The following is a 25,771-nucleotide window of genomic DNA, read 5'->3' as shown; positions in this document are numbered from 1 at the left end:
ACGCCGAGATTCGTTTATTTGTGATGACGATGATCCCACAGATGACGCGCTTGGGAATTCAGCAAGCGAGGAGGGTGTTATCGTCATTCTACGATGAGCTTCGCCTGCCGCATCCGCCACCCCTATATAAGCGCTCGCTAGGGTTCGTAGAGCCGTGCGGCCACGGTCACCCGGAGGTAAGGAACCTGATGGCACTCCTCCGATCTCGGTGCTTGTTCTGTTCGATTGTTCTTCTTTTTTCGTTGTTTTCTTTTTATTTGACGTGATATTTCGTGTACTTTTCGACTGTGATGATTGGATCTGTGGCGATGAATGTTTCGGGGAGAACACTTGTTGAGTTCTAGGATGCCGATCTTGTTCTTTTCATTTCTTTCGTTGGTGCTGTTGGTCTCGCATAATCGAACTCTTCTGATGGCATACTCGTGTTCGTTGATTTGATTTTAGGTGAGTGAGGAGGATGTCTCACCGAAAGTTTGAGCACCCAAGGCATGGGTCGCTTGGGTTTCTTCCACGGAAGCGAGCGTCTCGTCACCGTGGAAAAGGTATTGCGGAATGCGACCACCATCTTGCATCACTCTGTCTCACATTCTTGTTTTGTGACGCCTCGTGCCGTCTAATTTCTTTGGTATTACTTCACTTATCCCTTGCTCCCGACTGGGGCGGTTATTGTTATTGATGGTTTTGTTGTCATCGTTGCCATTTCTCCATCTTAGTAAGTTTCATTTAACCTTGTAAACTTATTTCTTAGATGCTCGTGAATTTTAATTCAGAAGTTAGAAAGATCTTATAATTTACAACTATTTTTCTTAAAAAGCTGATACCATAGTAGTGCATGATGATGGATTTTGGATACAGATTGTATATGATATGCATGAAACATATCTTTCAGCAACCAACTCGTAAGGAATTTTCTCAAATTCAATGACAATATTTCTTGTTATTGGAAAATTACAAGCAAGTATTAGAATAAAAAAAATGTGGTAATTATAGTATACCTGGGAAACAACAATAATGTTTTTTGGTAACTTTAGGTACTTTAGTACTTGGATTGCTATTCAAAATGTTAGAATGCAGATGGATTTAACCCACATCTGGATCGGGAAATATCTTGTTGAGAATTGGATTAGCAGTGGTTATGTGAGATATGATTAGATACTCATGTCTTAGATTGGATAAGGTCAGATTTTGATGCATGTTATTTGTCTCTCTTTCCTATATTGTGTCCTTTAAAATTTTGGCACATTCAAATTCTATGCTGATTATTCTCTGCTGTACACAGAATATCTAATATGTTTTCTAGCTATATTGAAGTTTGTCCTTAGCATGCAAAAACACAATGCCTAATAATATTAGGTTTTCTATTGTTATCTAAAAATGGTATGTTCTCTGCTAATTTTTATTGGCTTTCATGTCCAGTGTACTTCAACAAGTTTCTTATGTAGGCTGTAGGCTTAACTGAATTGGTTTTGGTCTTTAATTTTGATTGCTTCCATTGGTGATACACCAAGTTGACATTCTGAATACTATATGTGATTTTTCAATGCAGTGAAGTCCTTTCCCAGAGATGACCCAACTAAATCCTGCAGGCTGACCGCATTCCTTGGTTACAAGTCTGGAATGACTCACATTGTACGTGAGGTCGACAAACCAGGGTCAAGTACGTGTTCATTAATCTAATTTTGTTATATAGCCTATCATGTTTCCAGAAGATTTTAGTCAGAGCATGCTTATTTTTCTATGCTTTGAAATTGAACTTATATTTGTTGAGCCTTGAATTAACTGCAAATCGGCTTGCAAAACTTGAGAAAAATGGAGTCTGATAAGTAAAAAGCTTTTTGAGATAATTTATCATCAATTTTCTTGCTAATTCCTTGTTAGCATAGTGCCATTTTAAGACAGTTGACCAGTATCAATGCTTAGGTTCATTTTACTCATTGTCTTCGAGTGTCATATTGATGTACTCGATACACAAAGAAAAGGAGTCGCATACACTTATAGTTGTGTCTCCTTTGGTTTATATCCATTGGATCATACACTTCTAGCATCATGCCAATTTCTGTCAATATTGCGAGTGGTCTGCTTTTTCTAACCTGTTGCTTTCTGTACACTATCGTTGATCTTCAACTGGAAACCCATATGCTGATGCTTGCATTGTTATTTCGTCTTGTTCTTTCCAGAGCTCCACAAGAAGGAGACATGTGAGGCTGTGACCATAGTAGAAACTCCACCAATGGTTGTTGTTGGTGTTGTTGCTTATGTGAAGACTCCACGGGGTCTTCGGTCTCTTAATACTGTATGGGCTCAGCATCTCAGTGAGGAAGTAAGGAGGAGATTCTACAAGAGCTGGTACAAAAGCAAGAAGAAGGCTTTTACGAAGTACTCTAAGAAATATGAAAGTGAGGAGGGAAAGAAAGAGATTCAGACACAGCTGGAAAAGATGAAGAAATATGCATCTGTTATCCGTGTTCTGGCCCACACTCAGGTTAATCAAATGGACATGATTCACCTATTTATCAGTTTTATTTTGGTTAAGTGCTTTCTTGATATGCATTTATTTTATGGCTACCAAACTACCCTTGTTAAGTGCATTTTTAGTTAGCAGTTATTGTACATCATAAATACAGCAGCTGTGAGCATCACAATGAAAAGTGGGATGCTGCCTTCTTAAAGAATATGCTCACAAGATCATTGTGATTAAATTTCTTGGTTGTAGGCCAGCAGATTTGTTGAGATTAAGCTGTGAAGTAAATTAAGGCCAAACATGTTTTTTCAGAAACTGACGTCGCGATCTCAACTTAGCTTTCTACTTGTCTCTATCTGAGCTAAAACTCATTCTTGCATGGAACATCCTGATAACTTCTGATTTTTTATGAGTACGGATAACAATGTATATTGAGTAGTGTCTTTCATTTTTTTGTTTGGTAGAGGCAACGAGAAGCATAAGGTGTTTGAGCAATGGATATTCTTTTAGCAATATGAAACATGTTTAGAAGAGTTCTATAGTTTTTGCGAATCCAATGAACTTTCTGTCAAGACTTTGTTGTAGGGGATATGATGTGTTTTATTGAATTTCATGCATTCTGTTTTCTTTGACATTTGATGGCTGAAAATGGTGATTTAGCATAGAGTGCTGGTGGGTCAGTTATTATTGATAAAGATCAGCTTGAAATTGTTGTTTTCTGCTACTGGTTTACTAGACTTGGCCTATGATTCTCTCTGCCCTGTTCTTTGTCTCAGATAAGGAAGATGAAGGGTCTGAAACAGAAAAAAGCTCACCTGATGGAGATCCAGGTTAATGGAGGGACTGTGGCGCAGAAAGTGGATTATGCATACAGCTTCTTTGAAAAGCAAATCCCCATTGATGCTGTATTTCAGAAAGATGAGATGATCGATGTTATTGGTGTCACCAAAGGTAAGGGTTACGAAGGTGTGGTGACTCGTTGGGGTGTCACCCGCCTCCCGCGCAAGACACATAGGGGACTGCGCAAGGTTGCCTGTATCGGTGCATGGCATCCTGCCAGGGTATCCTACACTGTAGCCCGTGCTGGACAGAATGGCTACCACCACCGTACTGAAATGAACAAAAAGATATACAAAATTGGTAAAGCTGGAGATGAGTCACACACTGCTGTTACAGAGTTTGACAGGTTATTTCTATACTCTTTTGTTATTATCTGTTTTGCTTTATTTTGAAGTTTTTTCTCAGAAGGTGTTCCTACAGATGCTCATATATAAACATTTAAGTCAAATGTTGAGCAATGCTCAGTTGTCTTTGATTGGCACACGGTATTTTTGCCCATGTCATCTCAATTCTGTTGCATTAAGATGCATTTAGTCTATAGATATAGCGAAGAATGAGTATGACACTTAATTTTCTTTTTGGCTTGTGGAACAGAACGGAGAAAGATATTACGCCCATGGGTGGATTCCCGCACTATGGTATTGTGAAAGATGACTATCTCATGATCAAGGGTTGCTGTGTGGGGCCGAAAAAGAGGGTCGTTACGCTTCGTCAATCCCTACTGAAGCAAACCTCCCGCGTGGCCCTCGAGGAGATCAAGCTGAAGTTCATCGATACTTCTTCCAAGTTCGGACATGGGCGCTTCCAGACTACTCAGGAGAAGCAGAAATTCTATGGTAGGCTGAAGGTGTGATTTTTGCGCACCTTTTGGGGTGTCCATAGATGAGCCAGAACAAATCGAATAATCCCCTCCCACCTGTAGGTTGGTTGTCCTCATGCTCATTACTCGATAATTTTTATGCTTCCTTTGAAACCTCAAAGAGGAGGCTATTCCTGACGATCTAGTCTTTGGTTTGAACCACCTTTCTACCCTCAACATATCCACGGATCACTATAGAAAAAGAGACTCTAATTCAACCGCTTTGGTTGTACAAATAGCTGGTCGATTGGCAAGCCTACCTGCTTTCGACGAGAGTATACAACTTGCTAATGTCTGGTCTTTGCAACGATAAGAGTATCGTTACATGTGTGGAAGATCTAAGCTATTGCTATTCCCTCAAAGGAGGGTGCCACTGAGATTTGTTAAGCTGGTGATCGTGAGTGCAGCAGGATCGATATGGCTGGCTGAATTCTCCTGCTGATTTGAACAGCATATTTGGTGGTTATCACTGTCGACCGAATCTTATGTAACCTTCAAGATTTTACCTGTCACATCTGTGCACTTGTTTCGTCAATCACTGAGCATTATTGTCTGAGATTTGCGGAAATAGAAGGTTCTCATCTTCCCTCAATAATAACGCTCGGTTGTCTCCTGGATTTTTTAAGTTGATCCTATAAGAAAGAAAGAAAGAAAGAAAGAGTGGCTCTCACGTCTTCCTTTTTTGACCTCTCAAAGTGGAGGAAGGATCTCAACCCCCCCCAACTCTGCTACCCCCAGAAAGCTGTTTTCATCACGATCTCCATCCGTCGGACATGCATCAGGTCTCACAAAAGTTCCCACGGATCCAATAATGCCTCTCCTTTTTCGACTTTTTTAAGTAGTGCTAATCTACAACCTCACCTTTCCCCTGAAAGAAGGAAAGCAGCTGATCACCACCGGCAAAAAAACAAAAGAAATAGTGGAAAGAAGAGAAGAAAAGGTCCCTTTCTCTTTCTTATCTTTGACGCAACGAAATGCCTGTTTGGTCCCTTCTTCTGCGGTCTTCGTTCATCAAAGTTAAAAACACTAAATATCTAAGGAAGCCTCCTTTTCTCGTATGCTTCCGGCGGTTCTACCTGCCTGATCCAATACTTCCCTTCTTCCCTCCACAATCTCTCTCATCAAAGAAATCGTTAATCATCCATTTCTCCCACGAGGTTCTCAGTTCAAGCCCTCGGCATTCCGAACCACCCCTTCGATTCCTCCACCTTCTGCTCCAGGCTTCCTCCGGCGATCTCTGATCCACGTCCCGTGGTTCCAGCTCTCTTCCATCTCTCGCCTGCTGGAACTCGGCCGCCCATTCCTTCCCTCCCATCAGCCACCCTCTGTTGCAGCCTCGCCACGGAGACCATGAATTCTGACCGATCCCCATAGCAAAATCATGAGCAGAGAGAGCTGGCGTTCCTCAACCGGCAGAGCACGCCTCTGAAGCCATTGAATCCACTGTATCCGAATTCCACAGACGACGCCCTGTCATCGAAGCGGAGCCACATGGGCTCGATCCTCGTCTCCACTACTGCTCTATTCATGGCTTCTCTCTGGCTCATACAGATCGCCCACAACACCTTAACAAGCCCAAGGATATGAATTGAGCTACTATACGTAGGAGAGTACAAGAACAGAGCTTGGAAGCCAATCGAGGCCTGTTGAGTGAGGCAGGAAGTGGGGTTGTGGCGCCATTGGTCGAGCGAGGAGATCATGTCAGCTGCAGCAGAGCAGTAATTCTCCATGCCCGAGACGCCGAGCTTGATCACGTGGCAGACATTCGAAAGTCGCGAGCTTTCGTCCATGCACTCATCCTGCCATTTCTCGTCGTCCGGGAGGTGGAGGGAGCGGAAGAGGGCCACAGCGCGCTGCAGGAGCTGGAGGGACATGAAGGTGTTCGACGTAGAGGAACCCTCGAGGTCGTCGAGGCCATGGGTGAGAAGAAGGTGGTCACGTAGTTGGAAGAGGGCTTCACCAAAGCCTGATGCGGGTGGAAAGTGGACGGTTAGTTGGTGATTTTAGGCGGAAGCTCCCAAGCTTGAAGTGATGCTTTGAGGGCAATGCGATGATGATCGTCTCCTGTGAAGGGAGAAGGCTGATGGACCATTCTGCCATGACGCATTGCTCAGTGGCGGAAAGAAGGAATTTGTGGAATTTGAATATATATATATATATATATATATATATATATATATATATATATATATATATATATATATATATATATCACCTCTTTTATTAAGCATCTATCTTCTTTCAACGGAGACAATAAGACATGGGACCACCACCTTCCACCGCCGCATCAGAGCAGCAACATCCTCGTGGTGTTCTCCAACCGGCGAGGAGCAGCGCCGGTCCTGTCTGCTACTTGCCGGCCTGGCAACGGCACAGGCGGCTGTTGGCATCTGCCACAGCGACGGACTGCCTGCTTGCCTGACCTGCCACAGCTGTCGATGACCGGCCACCTGCAACAACTCACATTCTTTGGTGTAGCCGCAGTGGGCGGTGATCCTGCCATGGCCACCACCAACCACACAGAGACGGATGCTTGAAGATTCACCGTCTTATGCGGTTCTTTGTGAGAGCGGGGGGACAACTCCCGATGTACCATTCACAAGACGACGGTTGAATAGATCGATCGCAAGACAACCAAAACTTCCGAACAACAAATGAGGTCTAATAGATTGATTACAAAATGAAGGCATGACGAGCTTCATAATCTATTTATTGTTTCTTTACGTAAATTAAAGTCACCGCTTGTCGCAGGTTTCACTCCAACTTCCTAAACAAAATATTATCTTCATGCGTATTATGCGCTCGTAGTCGAATAAATGTTTCCGTGCAGGACATAAAACATCAAAATATCTGCATGACTGACTATTATGATGATAGATAGCGAAACCAATCCTTCTGACATAAACATCAAAACGAATCGTAAAGCAATTGGTAGGTTAAGATCCCGTGCGTCCCGTCGCGTCATCGTTGGTGATCGTAAGATGTTAGAGTTAACGTGACCGCTCTTTTTTGCGACCCCTCGTCTATTTAAACGACCAAACGCTGTTGGCGTCCGTTCAAAGCAACGGACGGAACCGATACAACCCCCCTCCGTTCCTCTCTCTCTCTCTCTCGACCCTTTTTGTGCTCTGTCATGGCGAAGGGGAGAGAACAGGACCAGGTCGAGGAAGGAGGGGGAGGCGGTAGAGGAGGAGGAGGAGGAGGGATGTGGAGGCCGGTGGCGTTGGAGCTCCGGGAGCTGTGGGCTATGGCGGCCCCGATCACCGCCATGAACTGCCTGGTTTACCTGCGGGCCATGGTGTCGGTGGTGTGCCTGGGAAGACTCGGCCCTCTGGAGCTCGCCGGCGGCGCTCTCTCTATCGGGTTCACCAACATCACGGGTTACTCGGTGCTCTTCGGCCTCGCGTCCGGACTCGAGCCGCTCTGTTCGCAGGCCTATGGCTCCCGCAACTGGGAGCTTATTTCGCTTTCTCTGCAGCGCACCATCCTTCTCCTCCTGCTTGCCGCCGTCCCCATCGCCGTCCTCTGGGTCAACCTCGGCCCCATCCTCGTCGCCCTGGGGCAGGACCCCGCCATCACTGCCGCCGCCGCCACGTACTGCCTCCATTCCCTCCCGGATCTCCTCACCAACGCCCTCCTCCAGCCCCTCCGCGTCTTCCTCCGCTCCCAGGGCATCACCCGCCCCATGGCCGCCTGCACCGCCGCCGCCGTCCTCCTCCACATCCCCCTCAACATCCTCCTCGTTTTCGTCCTCCGCCTCGGCGTCCCCGGTGTGGCGCTCGCCGCCGTCGTCACCAACCTCAACATGGCCCTCTTCCTGCTCGCCTACCTCCGTCTGTCGCGCGCTTGCGAGCTCAGCTGGGGGGGATGGTCGCGCTTGGCGCTCCGCGGCCTCTCCCCTGTTCTCCGCCTCGCCCTTCCCAGCTGCGTCGGTGTCTGCCTCGAGTGGTGGTGGTACGAGATCATGACAGTGCTTGCGGGCTACCTGCCCGACCCCACGTCCTCCGTGGCGGCCACCGCCGTTCTCATCCAGACCACCAGCCTTATGTACACCGTCCCCATGTCTCTCGCCGCCTGCGTCTCCACCAGGGTAAGTCCGCCCCCACCTTCTTCCTTCCGTTTCCCCTCGGAAGTCGTGCTCGGTACCTGTTGGCTTTTAACTTTAGCTTGTTCCGGCGGGCACCGGACCGCCAGTGTTGCCCTTTCCCTTTACTATATCGGGCAACATCGTGTTGGCCGTCTCTAATCACCATGAAAGAGAGGACTTGTAGTGTGGTCAGCTCGCTCGCCCACGTGGGGACTTTCGAGTTCGTTCTTCCCCCCCTCGCCTCCCCGACACTGTTCTATTGGCCACCTTTATCACTTGTCATACATCAAATCCCAAGCTTTTTTGATACGTGTTTTCAGATTGATGCTCGGATTTCTGCCTGCTAAATGCCGTCAAGGTCTGTTTTTGTTTCGCTCGATGCAGGTGGGCAATGAGCTCGGGGCGGGGCGGCCGAAGCGGGCGAAGACGGCGGCACTCGTGGCGCTCGGCTGCGCGGCCGTGATCGGCGTGATCAACGTCGTCTGGACGACCGCCTTCCGGGAGCAGTGGGCGAAGCTGTTCACGGCGGATGCGTCGGTCTTGCGCCTCGCGGCGGCTGCGCTGCCGCTGGTGGGGCTGTGCGAGCTCGGCAACTGCCCGCAGACCACCGGGTGCGGCGTGCTGCGTGGGACCGCGAGGCCGGCCGTCGGGGCACGCATCAACCTGCTTTCCTTCTACCTGGTGGGCACGCCGGTGGCGGTCGGCCTGGCGTTCCAGCTCCGCGTCGGCTTCGGCGGGCTATGGTACGGGCTCTTCACGGCGCAGGCGGTCTGCGTCGTGCTGGTGCTGGCGGTGGTGCTTCTGAAGACGGACTGGGAGGTGGAGGCATTGAGGGCGAAGAAGCTGACAACCTTGGAGGTGGCAGTCATATCGGAAGAGAAGAAGGGACTCATAGCCAGTGACAGAGATGATGATGGAGCTGTTGTTGGAGTATAGATACCGAGGACAGAAGTGGCTCCACGAGTGGACCAACCAAGGGCCAAGGAACACCTTGGTTCTATCAGCTCGGATTCTGTGGCTTTTAGGGAGTTAGAAGGTGGTGGTTGGAAGGGGAAGGGGGATGGGGATGGAGGCTTATCAATGAAGCTTTTTGGAAGTGAGGATGACTGTTGCTTTTGGGTTGGTTCTGTCGTACAGGTGTTTGGGTCTCTCTCTCTCTCTCTCTCTTTCTCTCTCCCTCTCTGACTGTTGGATGGGTCAATAACTTTAGAGCAAGCCTGCAATGGATAGGTTTGTAGGTAGCTTGTTTCAGCTTTGCCAGGGATCAGATTTTGAATCAAACGATGCCTTCAAAGTGGCATATGGCATATCACTTTTATCCTCTCAAAGTTGGAATCCAGGAAATGGAGGGCATCAGCACCTCTCCTTTCTCTTTTTTGAATGACCCTATCTTTCCTGCACAAAGCATTCTGTTCATATGCTGTGTGAATAAACAAGCTCGTATATCCATATGCTAAATTTGCTTGAATAATTAACCATAGCAGGCAGACATGCATTAGTGTCAACAGTAAAGTGCAGCAGTGAAAGAGCAGGAAAAGCAACCCTACTGTTATTTACCCCCTTTGCAAGCCATGCTTGATTGACATATTATATTGACACTTGCATTGCAAATCCGATGAATGTGTTGACTGCATGGCACACCTTTCTCTAACAAAAGTGTTAGAGAAAGGGAGCACACAGACAATCAAAGTACACACGCACACACACAAGCGACTAGTCCATACATGGCCATCCCCAGGGATGAGTGGGGTTGCGGCCTCATGCTGTGGGACTGGGAGTGGAGGGCCACTTCACAGGGCGGGCACCTTTTTGTCCCCTCTGACCACCCTGTGTGTTTGCACAAAAGGACCTACCCACCGGTGAATACAGAACAAGCCCACCATCTCCCACAGGGAATAATAATACATGTATACAAAAGAATAATGACTGAACCAAGTGTGGGTGATGCAGCTTTTGCATCTCTCTCTCTCACATCTCTCTTGCACCACCCCAAACCCATTGGTTTTGTGCTGCGGAATGCCAACAGGCAGAGGAAAGAGTGATCCTTTTACTCACTCTGCCTGGGTTGTCCTTCCTGAGGATCATCACCAACAGACATACAAGGCAGAAAGCAAGGAGGGCTTCGGGGGGCTCTTCCTGACATGACAAGCCAACATTAATAGTCCAATAAAATTATTGCTGTTCTCTGCACACAGACATGTAAGATAGGGCATGAGCTGATCCTTATGCATTGAAGTTTATTTAATTATAAGCATAAAGATTTAGGCATTAACATCTTTCGTTATCGGTATTCGATCCTATGATGTTAAGTTTTTTTTAATTTAAATTTAAACTTATTATGTTTTGAGTCAGATCCTTCTTATTTAATATCATAATTTTCTTTCAATTCAATATTTTGCTGACCGGACTGTAATATATTTATTGTTTATTGCCCTCAAGTAAAAGCAAGTGTACAGTGCAAGCACATGCTCCCAAGCGTTGAATCACCGTCGAATAGAGTGATGGCTCCATCACACCAATGATTGTGTCCACAGCACCCGAACGAGCAAGGACTTGTGTACTCCCGCACGGGAACATGCTTTCGGTACTGCCGTGAACTCGAACAAATATAATATAATATATATTATTTTGTTATATTCCTCTCTTTTTTTTTCCCTTAATCATTCGACAAAGATTGACAAATAACCTAAAGATAGATAGAGAATATAAAGAGATAATAGAGAAATCCTGGAGAAATTTCCTGCCATTATTGATGCCATGCAAAGGATACTGAGAAGCCGCTAAGCTGGCCTTTCTCCTCCCTTCGAACAATCTACAGTTACATCGGAGTCATCGCCGTGTAGCCAATTTCTCCTCTGGGCTCAGCTTTTTAGCAGCACTCGGTAGTAACTTCATTGACCCACCAATGGTCCCATTAGACTGTGTTAGCCTTCATTGTTCTTCCTATGCTGCCGCATGATCCACTGCTCCCATCTTCTCCTCCCTTCCCTTGCTCTAGTAACATTGCAAGGAGCACAATACGGATGCAAGTGGTGGTTTCATGCGATAAGTATGATGGGCCTCATCACATGCATCGCAAAGAACATCTTGTCATCATCCTTATCACAAAGGCAAATCCTGCAGAGGCAAGACGAGCAATACCAACATGGTTTGTTCTGTCGTTGTGGACTAGCTATGGTAGCACTTGTAAGGGCAGCAAGTGTGACCACATACTAAGAATCTTTTATCCTGGTCTTCACATGTTCCACATATCTTGCACAAGAATGACATGGCCGTCAGTGCTCCACAATTCTGGTGGCCTCTCTTCGGACTGCATGCTTGACATCAAGCTTTCTCCAGACTCGGTGGCTGTATGATCCTACTGCGGTTCTCATCAAGGTCATCCGGTGTCTAAGAAACTTCAAGTCTGTCACAGACTATGCAGTTTTGGAGGAAGCCACCTTTCTTAGAACAATTGGAGGCTGGATCAGGAGAGTTCTTACCATTTGTACTACACGAGTATCCGAGTCGGAATATCTTTGATAGCAGGTATACTGCAGGAGAAACGGCAAGTTGCCTTTCATCAAATGCAAATGATGCTGCATTCACCGTTTGCTTCAGTGCCACACTTTGTATAGATTGGATGCCTCTGTTCGAGCAGGTTTTGTGGAACAATCTGATCCACAACAGTTGGACTGTATTGTGGGATATGCTCCCACAGACTTATTCTTACAAACATCCATTTGACGAGTCTCTGCAAGATAAGTACGTTTTAAGCAAATGGTGAAGTTACAAATTACAAATTACAATTTGAAGCAAAGATAACGAAGGATGTCACACTAAAAAAATGTCTGGTGTTAAATCTTTGATGATGAAATTAATTGATGAAATTAATTGATGAAGTTAAGATCTAATACGTGTTTGAGTGACACAGGACTAATTTCGATCAAGAAAAGATAATTTGATTAAAGCAGAAAGAATTAGGTCGGAGTGGAACATGTCAGGAGATTGAACATCGAGCCGGAGGATCGATCGACGTATTGACAGAAGGACTTTGTGCCATGAGTTCGGGCATCGGGCCGAAGGATCAAACATTACGCCAATGAGATCGGAAGTTGCGGGAGATTAACATATCGATTGAGCAATACGTCGAAGGGGAGTACGATGTACCGAAGGATCGGACGAAGCGCCGGATGAACCAATGACATGCCAAACAACATAAAATTCTAGTCTTGTAATCAGTTATGTCTTAATTGATCGTAGTTAGGTCGTAATTGAGTTAGTTTTTTGTATTACCATGTTAACTCAATTAGGGACCAAATGGGCCTGAGTTGGGACTGTTTTGGGCCAAGTGGAAGGTACATTCAGTCACCCAAAGTTAAGTGAAACCACATATGGAGCTGGAAAAGTCAAGAGCATACTTTTCCAGGCTATCAGACAGTGATATCGCCAGACTGGGCGATGGTACTACCCAGTGTCAATGTGTCAAGTAGTGGTATTGTCAGTCTGGGCGATGGTATCGCCCAGTGTTAATGCTGCAGGCGATGGTACCGTTAGGACTTAGAAAACCTGGGATGAGACCTTTTTTAGCTCCATTTTTTAAGTCATTTGGAGTCTATAAATGTCTCAGCTATTTTTGTTTGAAAGAGCATAAAATTAAGTAAAAAGATAAAAAAAAAATATATACTTAAGAAAAATATGTTATAATATCTCTAAAATTAGTGAGTCTCTTCCTCCTAAAGTTAGAAGGTTTCTACCTTAACTTGTGAAAATGAGAAAGAATTGTAAGGGTAATTGATCTTCGCCCATTGGAAAGAAAATCAGTAATGAAAGTTAATGACATCGAGTGAAGAGGAATCGGGTGTGGACGTAGGTCGGGACGATCAAACCACTATAAAATCTGATTTACATTTACTTTATGCTTTTCATTTACATTACAAACTGATTTCTTACTCTCACTACGCTCATTACGCTTTCGTATGTTTTAAAGTTAAACATCTTTCCGATATAACTTTATTGAATGAAGTTTCCGAATCGACATAAGTTTTACGAAGTACTAATTTGTTAAATCTCGGATTTTGATAATAAAATCAATTGATGAGTTTGTGATCTAATCTGCGTTTTGAGTAACACAGGACTAGCTTTGATCAAGGAGAGACAAATTGATTAAAGTAGGAGGAATTGGACGTTAGGCCAGAGTGAATATATTAGAAGATTGGACGTCGGACCGAAGGATAAGTCGACATATCGACAGAAGGCTTTGTGTCGTGAATTCGGGCATCGGGCTAAAAGATCAAACATTGCGCCAAGGAGATCGAAAGTTACGAGTGTCAACATACTGATTGGGCAATACGTCGAAGGAGAGGACGATGCGTCGAAGGATCGGACGAAGCACCGGAATAACCAATGACATGTCAGACAATAGATGATTCGTGATAATTTGTCTAGATCGAGTTAGTTTAGGTCGTAATTGAGTTGGTTTCGGGTGTAACCATTCCAACTTAATTAGAGACTCATTGGGCCTGAGTTAGGACTATTTTATGCCAAGTGGAAGGCTCATTCGGTCACTCAAGGTTAAGTGAAACCACCAATGAGTTAGAAAAGTAAAGAGCACACTTTTCCATGCTGTCAAGTGATAGTACCGTCAGATTGGACGATGGTACCACCCAGTATCAGTATGTTAGGTGGTGGTACCGCTAGACTGGGTGTTGATATTGCTCAGTGTCAGACTAGCAGGCGGTGGTACCGCTAGTACCTCGAAAACTCGGGGATTTGAATTTTGATTCCAAGTTTTAAAGTCATTTGAGGTCTATAAATACCCCACAAATTCTTGTTTAGAACACACATGAAAAGAGAGAAAAAACTCTATGATTCCAAGGTTGTAAACCCTTTTAAGTATAGAGTCCCTCATCCAAGAGCTTCGTGATAATCCTAAGAGAGGCGTGTGAGGAAATACTTATAAAAGATGGTGTAAAGGTTCTCTCGTGAACCTTTGAAAAGGAGAAAGACTATAGAAGGGTAGTTGGATTTCGTCCATTAAAGAAGACCGTTAGCGGACACCGATGGCCTCAACAGAAGAGGAATTGAGAGTGAATGTAGGTTACGATGACCGAACTACCATAAAACTTAGTTTGCATTTACTTTAAGCTCTTTACTTTCATTACAAACTGATTTCACTATGCTTAAGAACGTGCACTCTAAGTCAAGCTTATTTCCGATATCGACTTTTAACAAAATGATTTTTTTATATTGAGCGAAAGTTTTCAAAACCAACGTTTTTATGATATCGGCTTTATACTTGAGATTTTTTGAATCAAGATCTTTGATCTCCCAAGATTTCTTTTCGTTATTTATTAAAGATGAGTATTATCTAAATGAATGATGATTTTTCTCTTGATTTCTCAGAATTATAACTTAAATTTTTTTTGAATCAAGATATCGTATTCTTATATCATTCCTTCTTATTATTTAAGAGGAGATTTATACAAATTATAATCTTAATTTCTTAATTTGAAATTCATTATGCCTCCTTTGTACTGAAAATCAAATTGATCTCTTATGTTTTGAAGTTTTTCTTGATAAATACAAAAGACGGATGATCTTTTGTATTGATCTTTCGTAATCTTTGATATCTTTCATGTGATAATCATTGATGTAAATTTTTGTACACTTCCCTTGTGTTTATGGTTATATACCATGCTTAGAGCATTGATGTAAGAAGTAAATGAATTACATCATTGTATTATTCCTCTCTTTTTCTTTCTTACAATGACAAAGGGCGGAAAGAAAATTGATAGCATCTCAAGAAAACCAAAAATACTGGTTTTAATATTAAATTTAGGTAAATTTTTAAATCTTCCAAAAGAAGATTTCTCGATTGTTAAATTTCAATACATAAACTCTTCTTATACATTTTTTTGGATCATAATCTTGATTTCTTGATTTTTATTACTTAAGAGTTCTTTTTGAATCAAGATTGTTTCCTATCATTCCTTCTATTTACAAAAGAAGAGATTTGTTAAAAATGATACATGGATTTTTTAGTATTCATTACTTGATTTTTTTTTTTATAATTAAAATATTGATGTAAATTTATCTTTATTATTTATCTTTGTCATGATTTGAAAATTGATTTAAGAGAAAAGAATTAAAATATTATATTCTTTCCTTCTTTTTGATAATAATAAAGGGGGAGAAAGTATTGTTAGCTTGTACATTTGAAAGAGAAGAAAATTTGCTATGTTGCATATTTCAAAGAGAAAAAACTTTGTTAAACTTGCACATCTCAGCAAAAAATTGTTAGCTTAGGCATCTCAAAAGAAGAGCAAGAATTGCTAGCTTGCACATCTCAAGAGAAGCAAAAATTACTAAATTTGCATATCTCTATAACTTGCTAGCTTGCATATTTTAAAGTAATATAAAACTTACATGTTTCAAAAAACTTGATAGTTGCACTTCTTCTTTTTGTTGATGACAAAGGGAAAGAAGTTATGATGATGTGTTGAATCTCGGATTTTGATGATGAAGTCAATTGTCATTTGTTGTCTAACCTATATGTTGAGATAAGTGTGCAGGATTAACTACAATGAAAGTAAGACATGCAGTAGGAGTTGCGCCGGAGTCATGACAATGATCACGTTGGGAGTTCGAGAGCTCGACGGAAGTTTGGACAGTTGTCGGAGGTTCTACGGGAACGAATCCGAGAAGTCCATAAGCTTGCCAAAGAAGCTCGTCGGAACTCGCCAAGTGTATCGTCGCAAGTCCAGGAGTTTGCCGGAAGTCCGCAGGAGAATCACCGAGGGTTCATCGGATGATCGACGGAAGTTCGCCGGAAACTCGCCAGAAGAAGCGATTGACGCACCGGAGCAAGCTGCAGAAATTGTCTTAGAATTTATCGTAGTTAGCACAATAATTAAGTTGGAAATGGGAGGTGATCCCATTAGCTTAATCTTGGGACAATTGGGCTCCTGAAAGACCCAATTTGGGCCGAATGGATCTACCCATTCGGACCCTGATTGCTGTGGGAGGTGCAATCGCCCAAGCCAGGAGGTAGCACCGCCTGGGCTAAGTCTCCCAGGGAGACTGGGCGGTGCAACCGCCCCAGCCAGGAGGTGCAACCGCCTGGGCTCAGTCTCCAAGCGAGACTGGGCGGTGCAACCTCTCCTGACTGGGCGGTTGCAACCTCTCCCGACTGGGCGCCTGAGCTCGGTCTTCGAGCTCTGGCAGAGAGGTGCAAATGCCCCTGACAGAGGTGGCACCGCCCAGAGGCTCAGTCTTCGAGCTCTGGCAGGCGGTGCAACCGCCCCAGTCAGGAGGTGTAACCGCCTGAGCTCGGTCTTCGAGCTCTGGCAGAGAGGTGCAAACGCCCCTGACAGAGGTGGCACCGCCCAGAGGCTCAGTCTTCGAGCTCTGCCAGGCGGTGCAACCGCTCCAGTCAGGAGGTGCAACCGCTTGATCCCGGAATTCCGGGAATTGACAGTTTTCGAGCTCCAAATTTGAACTTGGTTGGGGCCTATAAATACCCCACCCATTCAGCACTGAAAGTAGCAACTAACACTCGAAATCTTGACATCTTTCTGTGATTCTTAGAGCTCAAAATTGTTGTAAAGGCCAAAAGTTCTCCTCCCTCTGTTCTTCAAAGTTTTGAGTTGTAAAGAGAGGAGAGAAAATTTCTGTAAGGGTTGTCTCCTAAGCCTGTCAAAAGGAGTGAAACTGTAAAAGGGTGGTTGGCCTTCGCCTATTGAAGGAAGGCCTTTAGTTGACGTCGGTGACCTCGTCGGTGGAGGAAGCCAAAAGTGGAGTAGGTCAAGATTAACCGAACCACTCTAAATCTCGGTTTACATATACTTTGAGCATTTTATCTTTACTGCAAACCTCCTAAATAGTTACTGCCTTCTGTGCTTTTACGAACGAGTTTCTAAGTTCATAACTTTCCGAATCTGCGTTTAGACGTAAATCAGCTTTTTCGTACGATCATTACATTTTAGTTTACGTTTACGTTTTGATTTCAATCATAACTGCAAACTGCCTTCTGCGCATTTATAAAACGTATCTCAAAGTTCAGTATCCTCAAAATTGTCATTTAGACATAAACCTGTTTTATCGTACGAACGTCGCATTTCAGTTTGCGCTTGCATTCTGATTTTTATCATAAACTGCAAACTGCCTTCGTAGATTTACTTTAACGTCATCTCGCTTAATCTTAAGTTAAAGTAATCTTAGAATCCGCTTTTACATCGAAATCGTTTTTATCAAACGAACGCAGCTTTCGATTTTAATAGTGAAAGATTTCCGCTGCACTAATTCAACCCCCCCCCCCCCCCCCTCTTAGTGCTCTTGATCCTAACATGATGCACTTTGATGTTTTTGAAATTATGATTATGTATGCAATACTCATAATTTTATTATGATGATGCATATGATGTATTGCATATGATATGATTCATGATTAAAATCGTTTCAACTTGGATTTGAAGGTTATCATTTATTTGAATGATACTTTATTTCAATATGTCATATTGATAGGAAAAGTTTAGTTTAAACTCTATCATCAATTAGTTGTCATTAAAAAAAGACAGAGAGATTGTTAAATCTCGGATTTTAATGATAAAATCAATTGATAAAGTTAAGATCTAATATAGACTAACCTCGATTAAGGAAAGATAATTCGATTAAAGCAGGAAGAATCGAAAGTTAAGTCGAAGTAGAACATGTCAAGAGATTGGACGTCAAGCCGAATGATCGAACAACATGTCAGTAGAATGACTTCATGCCATGAGTTCGAGCATCGGGCTGAAGAATTAGACATTTCGCCAAGAAGATCAAAAGTTATAGAAGGTCAACATGCCGATTAAGCAATACGTCGAAGGAGAGGATGATGCACTGAAGGATTAGACGAAGCGTCGGATGAACCAATGACATGTCGAATAATATAGAATTATAGTCTTGTAATTGTGAGGATCAAGAGCAGCACTAAGAGGGGGGTGAATTAGTGTAGTGAAAAACTTTCACGATTTCAAAAGACTTGTTTTGATTAAAATTGATTCCGACGAAAATGGCTTCGATTCAATCCGTTTCAAAGAGAATTTAAACTTGAAAGCTTTCGTAAAATTAAAGCCGATCTCGGAAGGTGTTTACTTAAAAGCGTATGTAGGCATAGTAAAAGCACAGTAAGGAGAGGCAGTTTGCTATAAAAGTAAATTGCTTAAAGTAAATGCAAACCGAATTTTAGAGTGGTTCAGTCAATGTGACCTACATCTATTTTCGAATTCCTCCTCCGACGAGGTCACCGACATCCACTAAAGGTCTTTCTTCAATAAGTGAAGACCGAACACCTCTTTACATCACTTTCTCCTTTTCCCGGGTTTAGGAATGAACCCTTACAAGTCTCACTCCTCTTTCTTGGATGGTTACAAGACTAAGAGATGAAGGAAGAGAACTCTAACTTTTACAATACTTTAAGACTTAAGAATACAAGATTAAACCAATACTTTCGTGCCCTTTCATGCAAAAAAGGGTGGGGTTTTTATAGGCCCCGATGACTTCAAAAATTGAGCCAAAAGTGTCTAATCCCGGATTTCCGGGGTCCTAACGATACCACCGTCATTACTGGGCGGTACCACCACCTGACACCTGACACTAGGCGGTACTACCGCTCAAGGTACCACCACTTGATAGGGGCAGTACCACCGCTGGTAGCAATAACTGCCAGTGGTACCACCGCCTAAATTTTCTAGGGCACTACTTTCCAAGCAGTGCCATCGCCGGCCAAGAATTCAGGGGCTGAATTGGGTGCTCAATTCGACCTAATTCAGCCCTATTAAGGGCCAAATTGGCCCTTAATTAAGTTAGTGGAATTACCTCCCAATCCTAACTTAATTTATGCTCTAACTACGATAATTAAGACATGTTTACTACATTTCTTGTTCCGATGCGTCAATTGCTCTTCCGACGTACTTCCGGCGAACATCCGTCGAACTCTCGGCAATGCTCTGGCGGACTCCCGGCAAGCTCCTGGACTTTGCGATGATTTTCTTGGTGAGTTCCGACGAGATTCTATGGCAAGCTCCTAGACTTCTCGGTTGGTTCCCGTAGAACTTCCGACGAACTGTCACGAACTTAGCTAGTTTTGCCTAAGTCGCACGGCACCCTTACGTGTCCATCCACAAAGGTCAGCCTCCTCGAAGCCTCCCATGGTTCCTTAGGACCCACAAAAGAGAAAACGGGTTAGAGAAAACGCCTCACTCGGGATCCACAAGCAAACATTTCCAAAAACACTTCATAGACAATGCAAATTACAAACAGACTTTACAAGCTCTGAACAGTTGCACAATAAAGGGTCAAAATGGTCCATTACAGATCAAAAATCTCTCACACGTGTCCACATGATACAACCTTTATTTACAAGCCTAAAGCGGCCACCAACCTAACTAAAATGGGATTATTAAGCCTTCGACCGTCCCTCTACATACTGTGCAGAGCATGAATATACTAAAAGACACGGACAGACATAAGCATTACATCAAACATCCTGTATAGAAGTTTGTCCATGACAGAACGTCCGGACTTCCGTCGAACTCTCGAACTCTCAATGAGATCTTGATCTTGACTCCGGCACAATACCTGCTTTATGTCTTATTGTCATCGTAGTTAATCCTACACACTTTTCTCAACATATAGATTAGATCAAACAAATTACAATTGACTTCATCATCAAAATCCGAGATTCAACAATAATCGATTGTCTTAATTGGTCGTAATTAGGTCGTAATTGAGTTAGTTTTTGATGTTATCATGCTAACTCAATTAGGGGCCCATTGGGCCTAAGTTGGGACTGTTTTGAGCCAAGTGAAAGGTTCATTCGGTCACCCAAGGTTAGGTGAAACCACTTATGAGTTGGAAAAGTCAAAAAAATAATTTTTCAAGTTGTCAAGCGATGGTACCGCTTAGACATAGTCTCTCAGACTGTGCCAAGAGATGGTACCGCCAGTCTGGGTGGTGGTACCGCCCAGTGTCAATGTTGCAGGCAGTGATACTGCTAGGATCCAAGAAACCTAGGATGAAACCTTTTTGACTCTATTTTTGAAGTCATTTGGAGTCTATAAATACACTAGTTATTTCTGCTTGGAAGAACACAAAATTGAGTAGAAATAAGGAAAATATACTTGAGAAAAAAGTGTTATAATCTCTCTAAAGTTAGTTAGTAAATCTTTCTTCTATCCTATCCTGAGCCTATGAAAAGAAGAAAGAGTTATAAGGATAGTTGATTTTTACCCATTGAAAAAAAGATCGATAATAAAAGTTGATGATCTCGAATGAAAAGGAATCGGGAGTAGACATAAGTCGGGACAACTGAACCACTATAAAATCTAGTTTTCATTTAATTTATATTTTTTGTTTATATTGTAAACTGATTTTTTATTCTCGCCCTTCTTATTAAGTTTTTATATGTTTTTAAGTTAAATCCGGTAATAAGCCTCTCGCATTTACAGGTTGACACGCAAAATCCCATGTAGTGTGAATGGTTGTAATCCAATGTGAATGGGCTAAGTTTTCCAAAGTTATTAGTTGTAAGTGTGAATCGGTGCTTGCCATCCAGAGGCACAGGAACTAGCATGCATTGTAATCACAGACATGAATTTTCCTAGACACATGATATACATCTCTTACAATACTACTGTTTTGCATTATTTTAAATGCCATGACACATTCTGGTACTCGTGGAGATTGAGTGACAGATCAAACCCTCTCAGAAGAGAGAAGACACTTCTAGATGCAGAGAAACATAATACTGATGCAAATAGCCGAAAAGATTGAACATTTTGACAATCAGGATGCTGTAAGCATGTGACGGTGTCATTACAAAAGCTGATACAAAACCAAAATGTAAAATCGACATGGTTAACTACAAGGTCTATAAAAGCAAGATAGATCCAAGATAGATCCAGAAATCCAAATATGTAGAGAAGACACTAGATGTAGAGAAACATGACATGGTATCAGGATGCCTGAGCTTGAATGATATGAGAATAAATAGAGCTTCAACAAATTGAAACTAACAGCAGACTTCGGAAATCAGGATGCCTAAGCAAGTGAGGAAGTGATTACAAATGCTGATGCAAACCAAAAACAAGTGAAAAATCAACATGGCTAACTACAATGTCTATGAAAGTAAAGTGGATGCAGAAATACAAATATGTAAGCATTATTACCAGTCGAACATCTTGGTTAAAAAATTCTGGTGACTGTTCATAATCTCCACTTTTCAGTTTCGAGTCAATAAGGCTAGAGTAAATAAAAAATAAAAAAATTCTTTATCTCTTCAAACATTTTAAAAAAATCACACAATAATGCAAACTTTTCTGAAATCAAAACGTCAACGAAAGCTCTTTCACACTTAATAGTGTTGGTATCTTCTTCACAGTGGCTATAGATGGAGAAGAGGCAGCTTTGATTCCACCAAACTTTGTTCATTAGCTGTCTAAAAACAACTTGGCTTTTGATATTGATTTTTCACTAAAGCTGATTCAAAATATTGTAATCAGCTCCAGGATGTATAAGTTTCAAAATTTGTTCACAATAGATGTCTCTGCATTTTACCGTCAACTATCTCCCCATGGTTCCACTCAATATCCCTATTTCTACAAGAAGGTACGTCCAAGATCTACATATCCATGTACACTGTTAACAGATCACTTAATCAGCAAAAGCTAAGATAAAGCATGCATGCTAATAGCATATTTTCTCTTGTGCTATTTTTACAATGAAATATAGAGACAGATGAATTACTATAGAATGAAAGTTCACCAATGAACCCTAATGAACATTAGTCAGCCCCTTTAGCCTGTAGGTCACGCGTGATTACATCATCCTTCAATGTTTAGAGTAAGAACTAAAATGCTATGCCTTTTTATGAATGACTCGTAGGTTTCCACTTCTTGAATAGATCTCTTCATCCTATCATGATTAAAACCACCCATGCTATTTCACCTTTATATTAATGTATTATTGCAAAGCATCGTGTTGAGTAACTTTATGTCATAGCTGATGGATCAGCATGACTTAGTTCGATCCCGAGTGTGAACCCATGTGACTGCTCGAACGAGGGTGGTCGACGTTAGGTTGGGTCTAGGCTTTGCCTCTAGAATCAATCCAAGGTAGAGCAAGAAATTGTTCTTCCTCCCTCGTCGGGTTATCGCTCTTTCCTCGTCGAGTTCCTGCACAGAAACCGAAGTCAAGAGGGGAATTTTTTGACTCAACCCTTGAGTCAATGTTAGGTGGTGTTACGGAGAGTTTGAGTGTTCGAAATTCAACCCTTAACGCTAGCCAGGAGGTTGGTTTTTATACATGCATACATGGTCTGTTAATGGCCACCGACTCCTCGAATGGTTGGTTCATACCTTTTGTACTATACGGTATCGTCTTGTACGGTCTCGGACAACGTGGGAGCAGATAGTCGCCCCATCCGAGTCCGAGGTATCATGTTGAGTGCACCATGTCATCCCTGAGGCTTCACGTTTGTACTGTTGTGGCTGCTGACCGTTAGCGCCGGGTGGTACCTCCGATCACATCGAAAATAAAATCAAAACAGTGAAAACAAATACAATGACAAATATATAAACAACGGAAATTAGAGCATCGCATTGACATGTCGTGTCTTCCAATGCATCAGAACAAATTGATACGGGAGCAAAGAAATCAAAGGCCCACCCTGTGATTATGTTTCATGGAATTACTAAAAATACGCAGGAAAACGATGTGGTGATCTTTATGTTGAAGAAGCGAAAGAATGAACAAAAGCCACCTCACCTTAGCCGCATCCGGCCCGGACCTTGCACGCTTCCGCCTCCTGTAAGTGATCAAACCTTGGCAAGGAGATTCTTGCGGCTTCAAAAACCCATTACAGTTCCTGTTCTCAACAGCCACCACCGAACCCTAATATTTTCCTTCGTCGAAAGAAGGGTTTCGGACGAGTTCCTCAGCTCCCAATCCACATATGAACACCGCAACAGATCGCACAACGAAATTTGGAGACAATCATAAGGGTAAGACGACGGACGCAAGGGAAAAGATCGGATCGTGCTAAGCCAACAACCCTACTAACTCGTCGGGTAGGGGAATTTGAATTTGGGGGGAGAGAGAGAGAGAGGAAGCCGGCGGACGGTCGGTCCCACCACAAAACACCACCTCGTGCCGGGTGAATTCGGGGGTATTTATAAAATGTCTACTCTGTCTCAGTGTCTCATCCTACTCTGGGAATGGTAATTTTATTTCTCGAAAATTCGTGCTTATCTAAGAAATTACACTTTAAGAAAATTTTCTAATTAAAATTGATTGTTACTTCCGACTATTATTCGTTTCTTCACAACCAATTCTCCATTAATTAAAAGAACTACCCTAAAGAAACAAAAAATCCATCAGTTCATATACTTGCACGTGCTTCCCATGTGATATATATAGCATCTTTTTTCTTATATGGGGCCGAGCCGGTCCGGTCCGGTCCATTTACAGGTTTATGGGCACCAAATCTTGGCCCGGCCACCCATTATTTCACGGGCAATGAAGACATGGAATCCGCATTATTGCACAAGGTTTAATCCACATTGCAGAATAATAGCAAAAAATATTTAAAGACCTTTCATCACACGATTATGGAACGTCAAAGCACAAAATATAAATGTGAGTAATGCAATTCTGTTTGCTACTGTGAATGCGCTGTGAAGCTGTAACATGAGGGAGAGAGATAAGAGGAAGGGAGAGACGTTCCCCGGAGCTCTGCATCAAACACGGAGCTGCTCCATCTGCACGTCCTGGGACTTCAATGGCACGTACTCCCCCAAGTAGGCCTCCAAATGGTCCGCCAGGTTCGACTTGTCGATGCTCTCGTGGTGGTACGACTTGCACACGAAGTAGACGACCGTCTGCACCGCCAGAGCGAAGAGGATGACCAGGCACAACAGCAGCAGCAGAAGCAGCCCCAGCCCCAGGCTAAGCCCCGGGCCCCCGCCCCTCCCCCTCACTAACAGCCCCCGGAAGGCCCACTCCACGAGCCCGAAGCCGAGGTTGAGCATCACGAAGATGACCGACGCCGTCAAGAGCTTGCCTTGGATCAGCCGTCGACTCCGCCGCATCGCCTCCAGCCCGCGGGCGTCTTCCAGCACGGAGACCACGCTGGCCAGGTGCCAGACGACGCTGACGTAGACGAGGGCAACTAGGTAGAGCGGGATGACGACTAAGATGGTGAGGACGGGGCCCGTGGAGGAGTTGCCACCCATGAGGAGGATGAAGACGAGGAGCGCGATGGTGGCGGAGTTGAGGGCGAGGAGGACGAGGAAGGCCCAGAGGAAGGTGACCATCAGGCGGCGCCAGACGCGGGGGACGACGGTGAGCACCTTGCGGAAGGCGAGATCGCCCCGGGCGGTGTAGATGGAGGCGACGGAGTAGACGACAGCGGCGGTGGAGAGGAGGGCGAGGACGAGGAGGGCGACGAGGTAGAAACCCTTAAAAAGGAGGAAGGCGGACCAGTCGGAGACGAGCCGCTGGAGGGCGGAGGACTCGGAGGTGGATCCCGGGGGGGCGTCATCGAGGGCGGACTCGTCGGAGTCGATGGTGGAGAAGAGGCGGTGGGAAATAGCGATGTGGACGAAGAAGAGGATGGAAAGAGGGAGGACGAGGGCGCCGGCGATCTTGACGAAGAGGCGGCGCCACCCCGCCAGGATCTTGGCCGCCTCCCGGTAGATGCCGACGACGCCCAGGAACTGGAGCTCCTCCGGCTCGCAATCCATTGATGCTGCCGCTACGGATTCGCCCCCTCGAATCGAATTGGAATTCAGGTGAAGAAGAAGAAAAGGAGGTCAATTTGGGGGATTGGACGAAGAGGAGGAATTGGGGAAGAAGGAAAGAGGATAAAGAGGTCGCGGAAGAAGACTTTGTGGTCTATAAAACGGACTTAACGTTGTTAATATTTACAAAACAACACGTATAACCACTTATAATAATTATAAACCTTTTGTAGCTCATTGTATTATGAAAAAAATTAATGATACACACAAGAGTTAGATAAACATGATAAAGAATATGATTAAGGAGACAATTATGATTGATTTGTTGACGTAAGCTAATTTGACTAGCAGGTAAGCCTGAAGCGGCATTTCAGTAGTTAAGTCACAGAATTAAGGGCATTTTAGTAAAGGGATTTCCGTCCATCGAACCGGGGGGATGAAGCTGTCCACCTGCGATCTTACCTGGACGTTTCGTCCGTCGAGACCGAGTCCACGCGCCATCACAACAAGACTAGTTCGGATCCGGATCAGACCTCGTGTTTCGAATTGCCTGCATCCCCTACTGCTTCCGTCTCCGATCGGGATCGTCCCCGTCGCACTTTGAGATATGTGCCATGAGTTGATTGATTTTTGGATAATTTCTTGAATTCAATTATTTATTACTTTCTTCCCAACAAATTAGTTGGCCCGTCAAGTTGTGTATTCATATATGTGTGGTCTCCGTTCCGCTATCGCACCCATCTTATTTGACATTTCAACCTCTC

At 43.7% G+C, this 25,771-nt stretch overlaps 3 protein-coding genes, 1 long non-coding RNA gene and 1 pseudogene across 5 annotated transcripts; 2 read left to right on the top strand and 3 right to left on the bottom strand.

Moving 5' to 3' along the window:
* Positions 1-121: 121 nt before the first annotated feature.
* LOC135582541 (large ribosomal subunit protein uL3-like) lies at positions 122-4,298 on the top strand. Of its 2 annotated transcripts, none has more exons than XM_065175352.1 (6): positions 122-176; positions 445-542; positions 1,547-1,657; positions 2,178-2,482; positions 3,238-3,647; positions 3,896-4,298. In XM_065175352.1, the coding sequence occupies exons 2-6, from the start codon at positions 458-460 to the stop codon at positions 4,152-4,154; spliced, it is 1,170 nt and encodes a 389-aa protein (XP_065031424.1). In that variant the 5' UTR covers positions 122-176; positions 445-457; the 3' UTR covers positions 4,155-4,298. The 2 variants fall into 2 exon arrangements, with proteins under 2 accessions (XP_065031424.1, XP_065031425.1); XM_065175353.1 differs by having other exon boundaries at positions 160-208.
* A 2,934-nt stretch (positions 4,299-7,232) lies between these two features.
* Positions 7,233-9,628, top strand: LOC103970756 (protein DETOXIFICATION 54-like). Its single transcript, XM_009384669.3, has 2 exons — positions 7,233-8,250; positions 8,632-9,628. Exons 1-2 carry the CDS (start codon positions 7,294-7,296, stop codon positions 9,181-9,183), a joined length of 1,509 nt encoding a protein of 502 aa, XP_009382944.2. The 5' UTR covers positions 7,233-7,293; the 3' UTR covers positions 9,184-9,628.
* Positions 9,629-10,995: 1,367 nt separating this feature from the next.
* Positions 10,996-11,969, bottom strand: LOC135652350 (PHD finger protein EHD3-like; annotated as a pseudogene).
* A 9,818-nt stretch (positions 11,970-21,787) lies between these two features.
* Positions 21,788-23,320, bottom strand: LOC108951732 (uncharacterized). Its single transcript, XR_001976257.2, has 3 exons — positions 23,035-23,320; positions 22,626-22,784; positions 21,788-22,442 (listed from the first exon to the last, which is right to left on the bottom strand). It is a non-coding gene; the product is annotated as an uncharacterized LOC108951732 (long non-coding RNA).
* A 529-nt stretch (positions 23,321-23,849) lies between these two features.
* Positions 23,850-25,128, bottom strand: LOC135653375 (uncharacterized). The gene has a single exon (XM_065175293.1). It carries the CDS (start codon positions 25,008-25,010, stop codon positions 24,006-24,008), a length of 1,005 nt encoding a protein of 334 aa, XP_065031365.1. The 5' UTR covers positions 25,011-25,128; the 3' UTR covers positions 23,850-24,005.
* Positions 25,129-25,771: the final 643 nt, after the last annotated feature.

The sequence above is a fragment of the Musa acuminata genome, chromosome BXJ3-11 (assembly GCF_036884655.1).
Source record: "Musa acuminata AAA Group cultivar baxijiao chromosome BXJ3-11, Cavendish_Baxijiao_AAA, whole genome shotgun sequence".
Lineage (NCBI taxonomy): Eukaryota > Viridiplantae > Streptophyta > Magnoliopsida > Zingiberales > Musaceae > Musa > Musa acuminata.
This window is presented reverse-complemented; position numbering and strand designations above follow the sequence as displayed.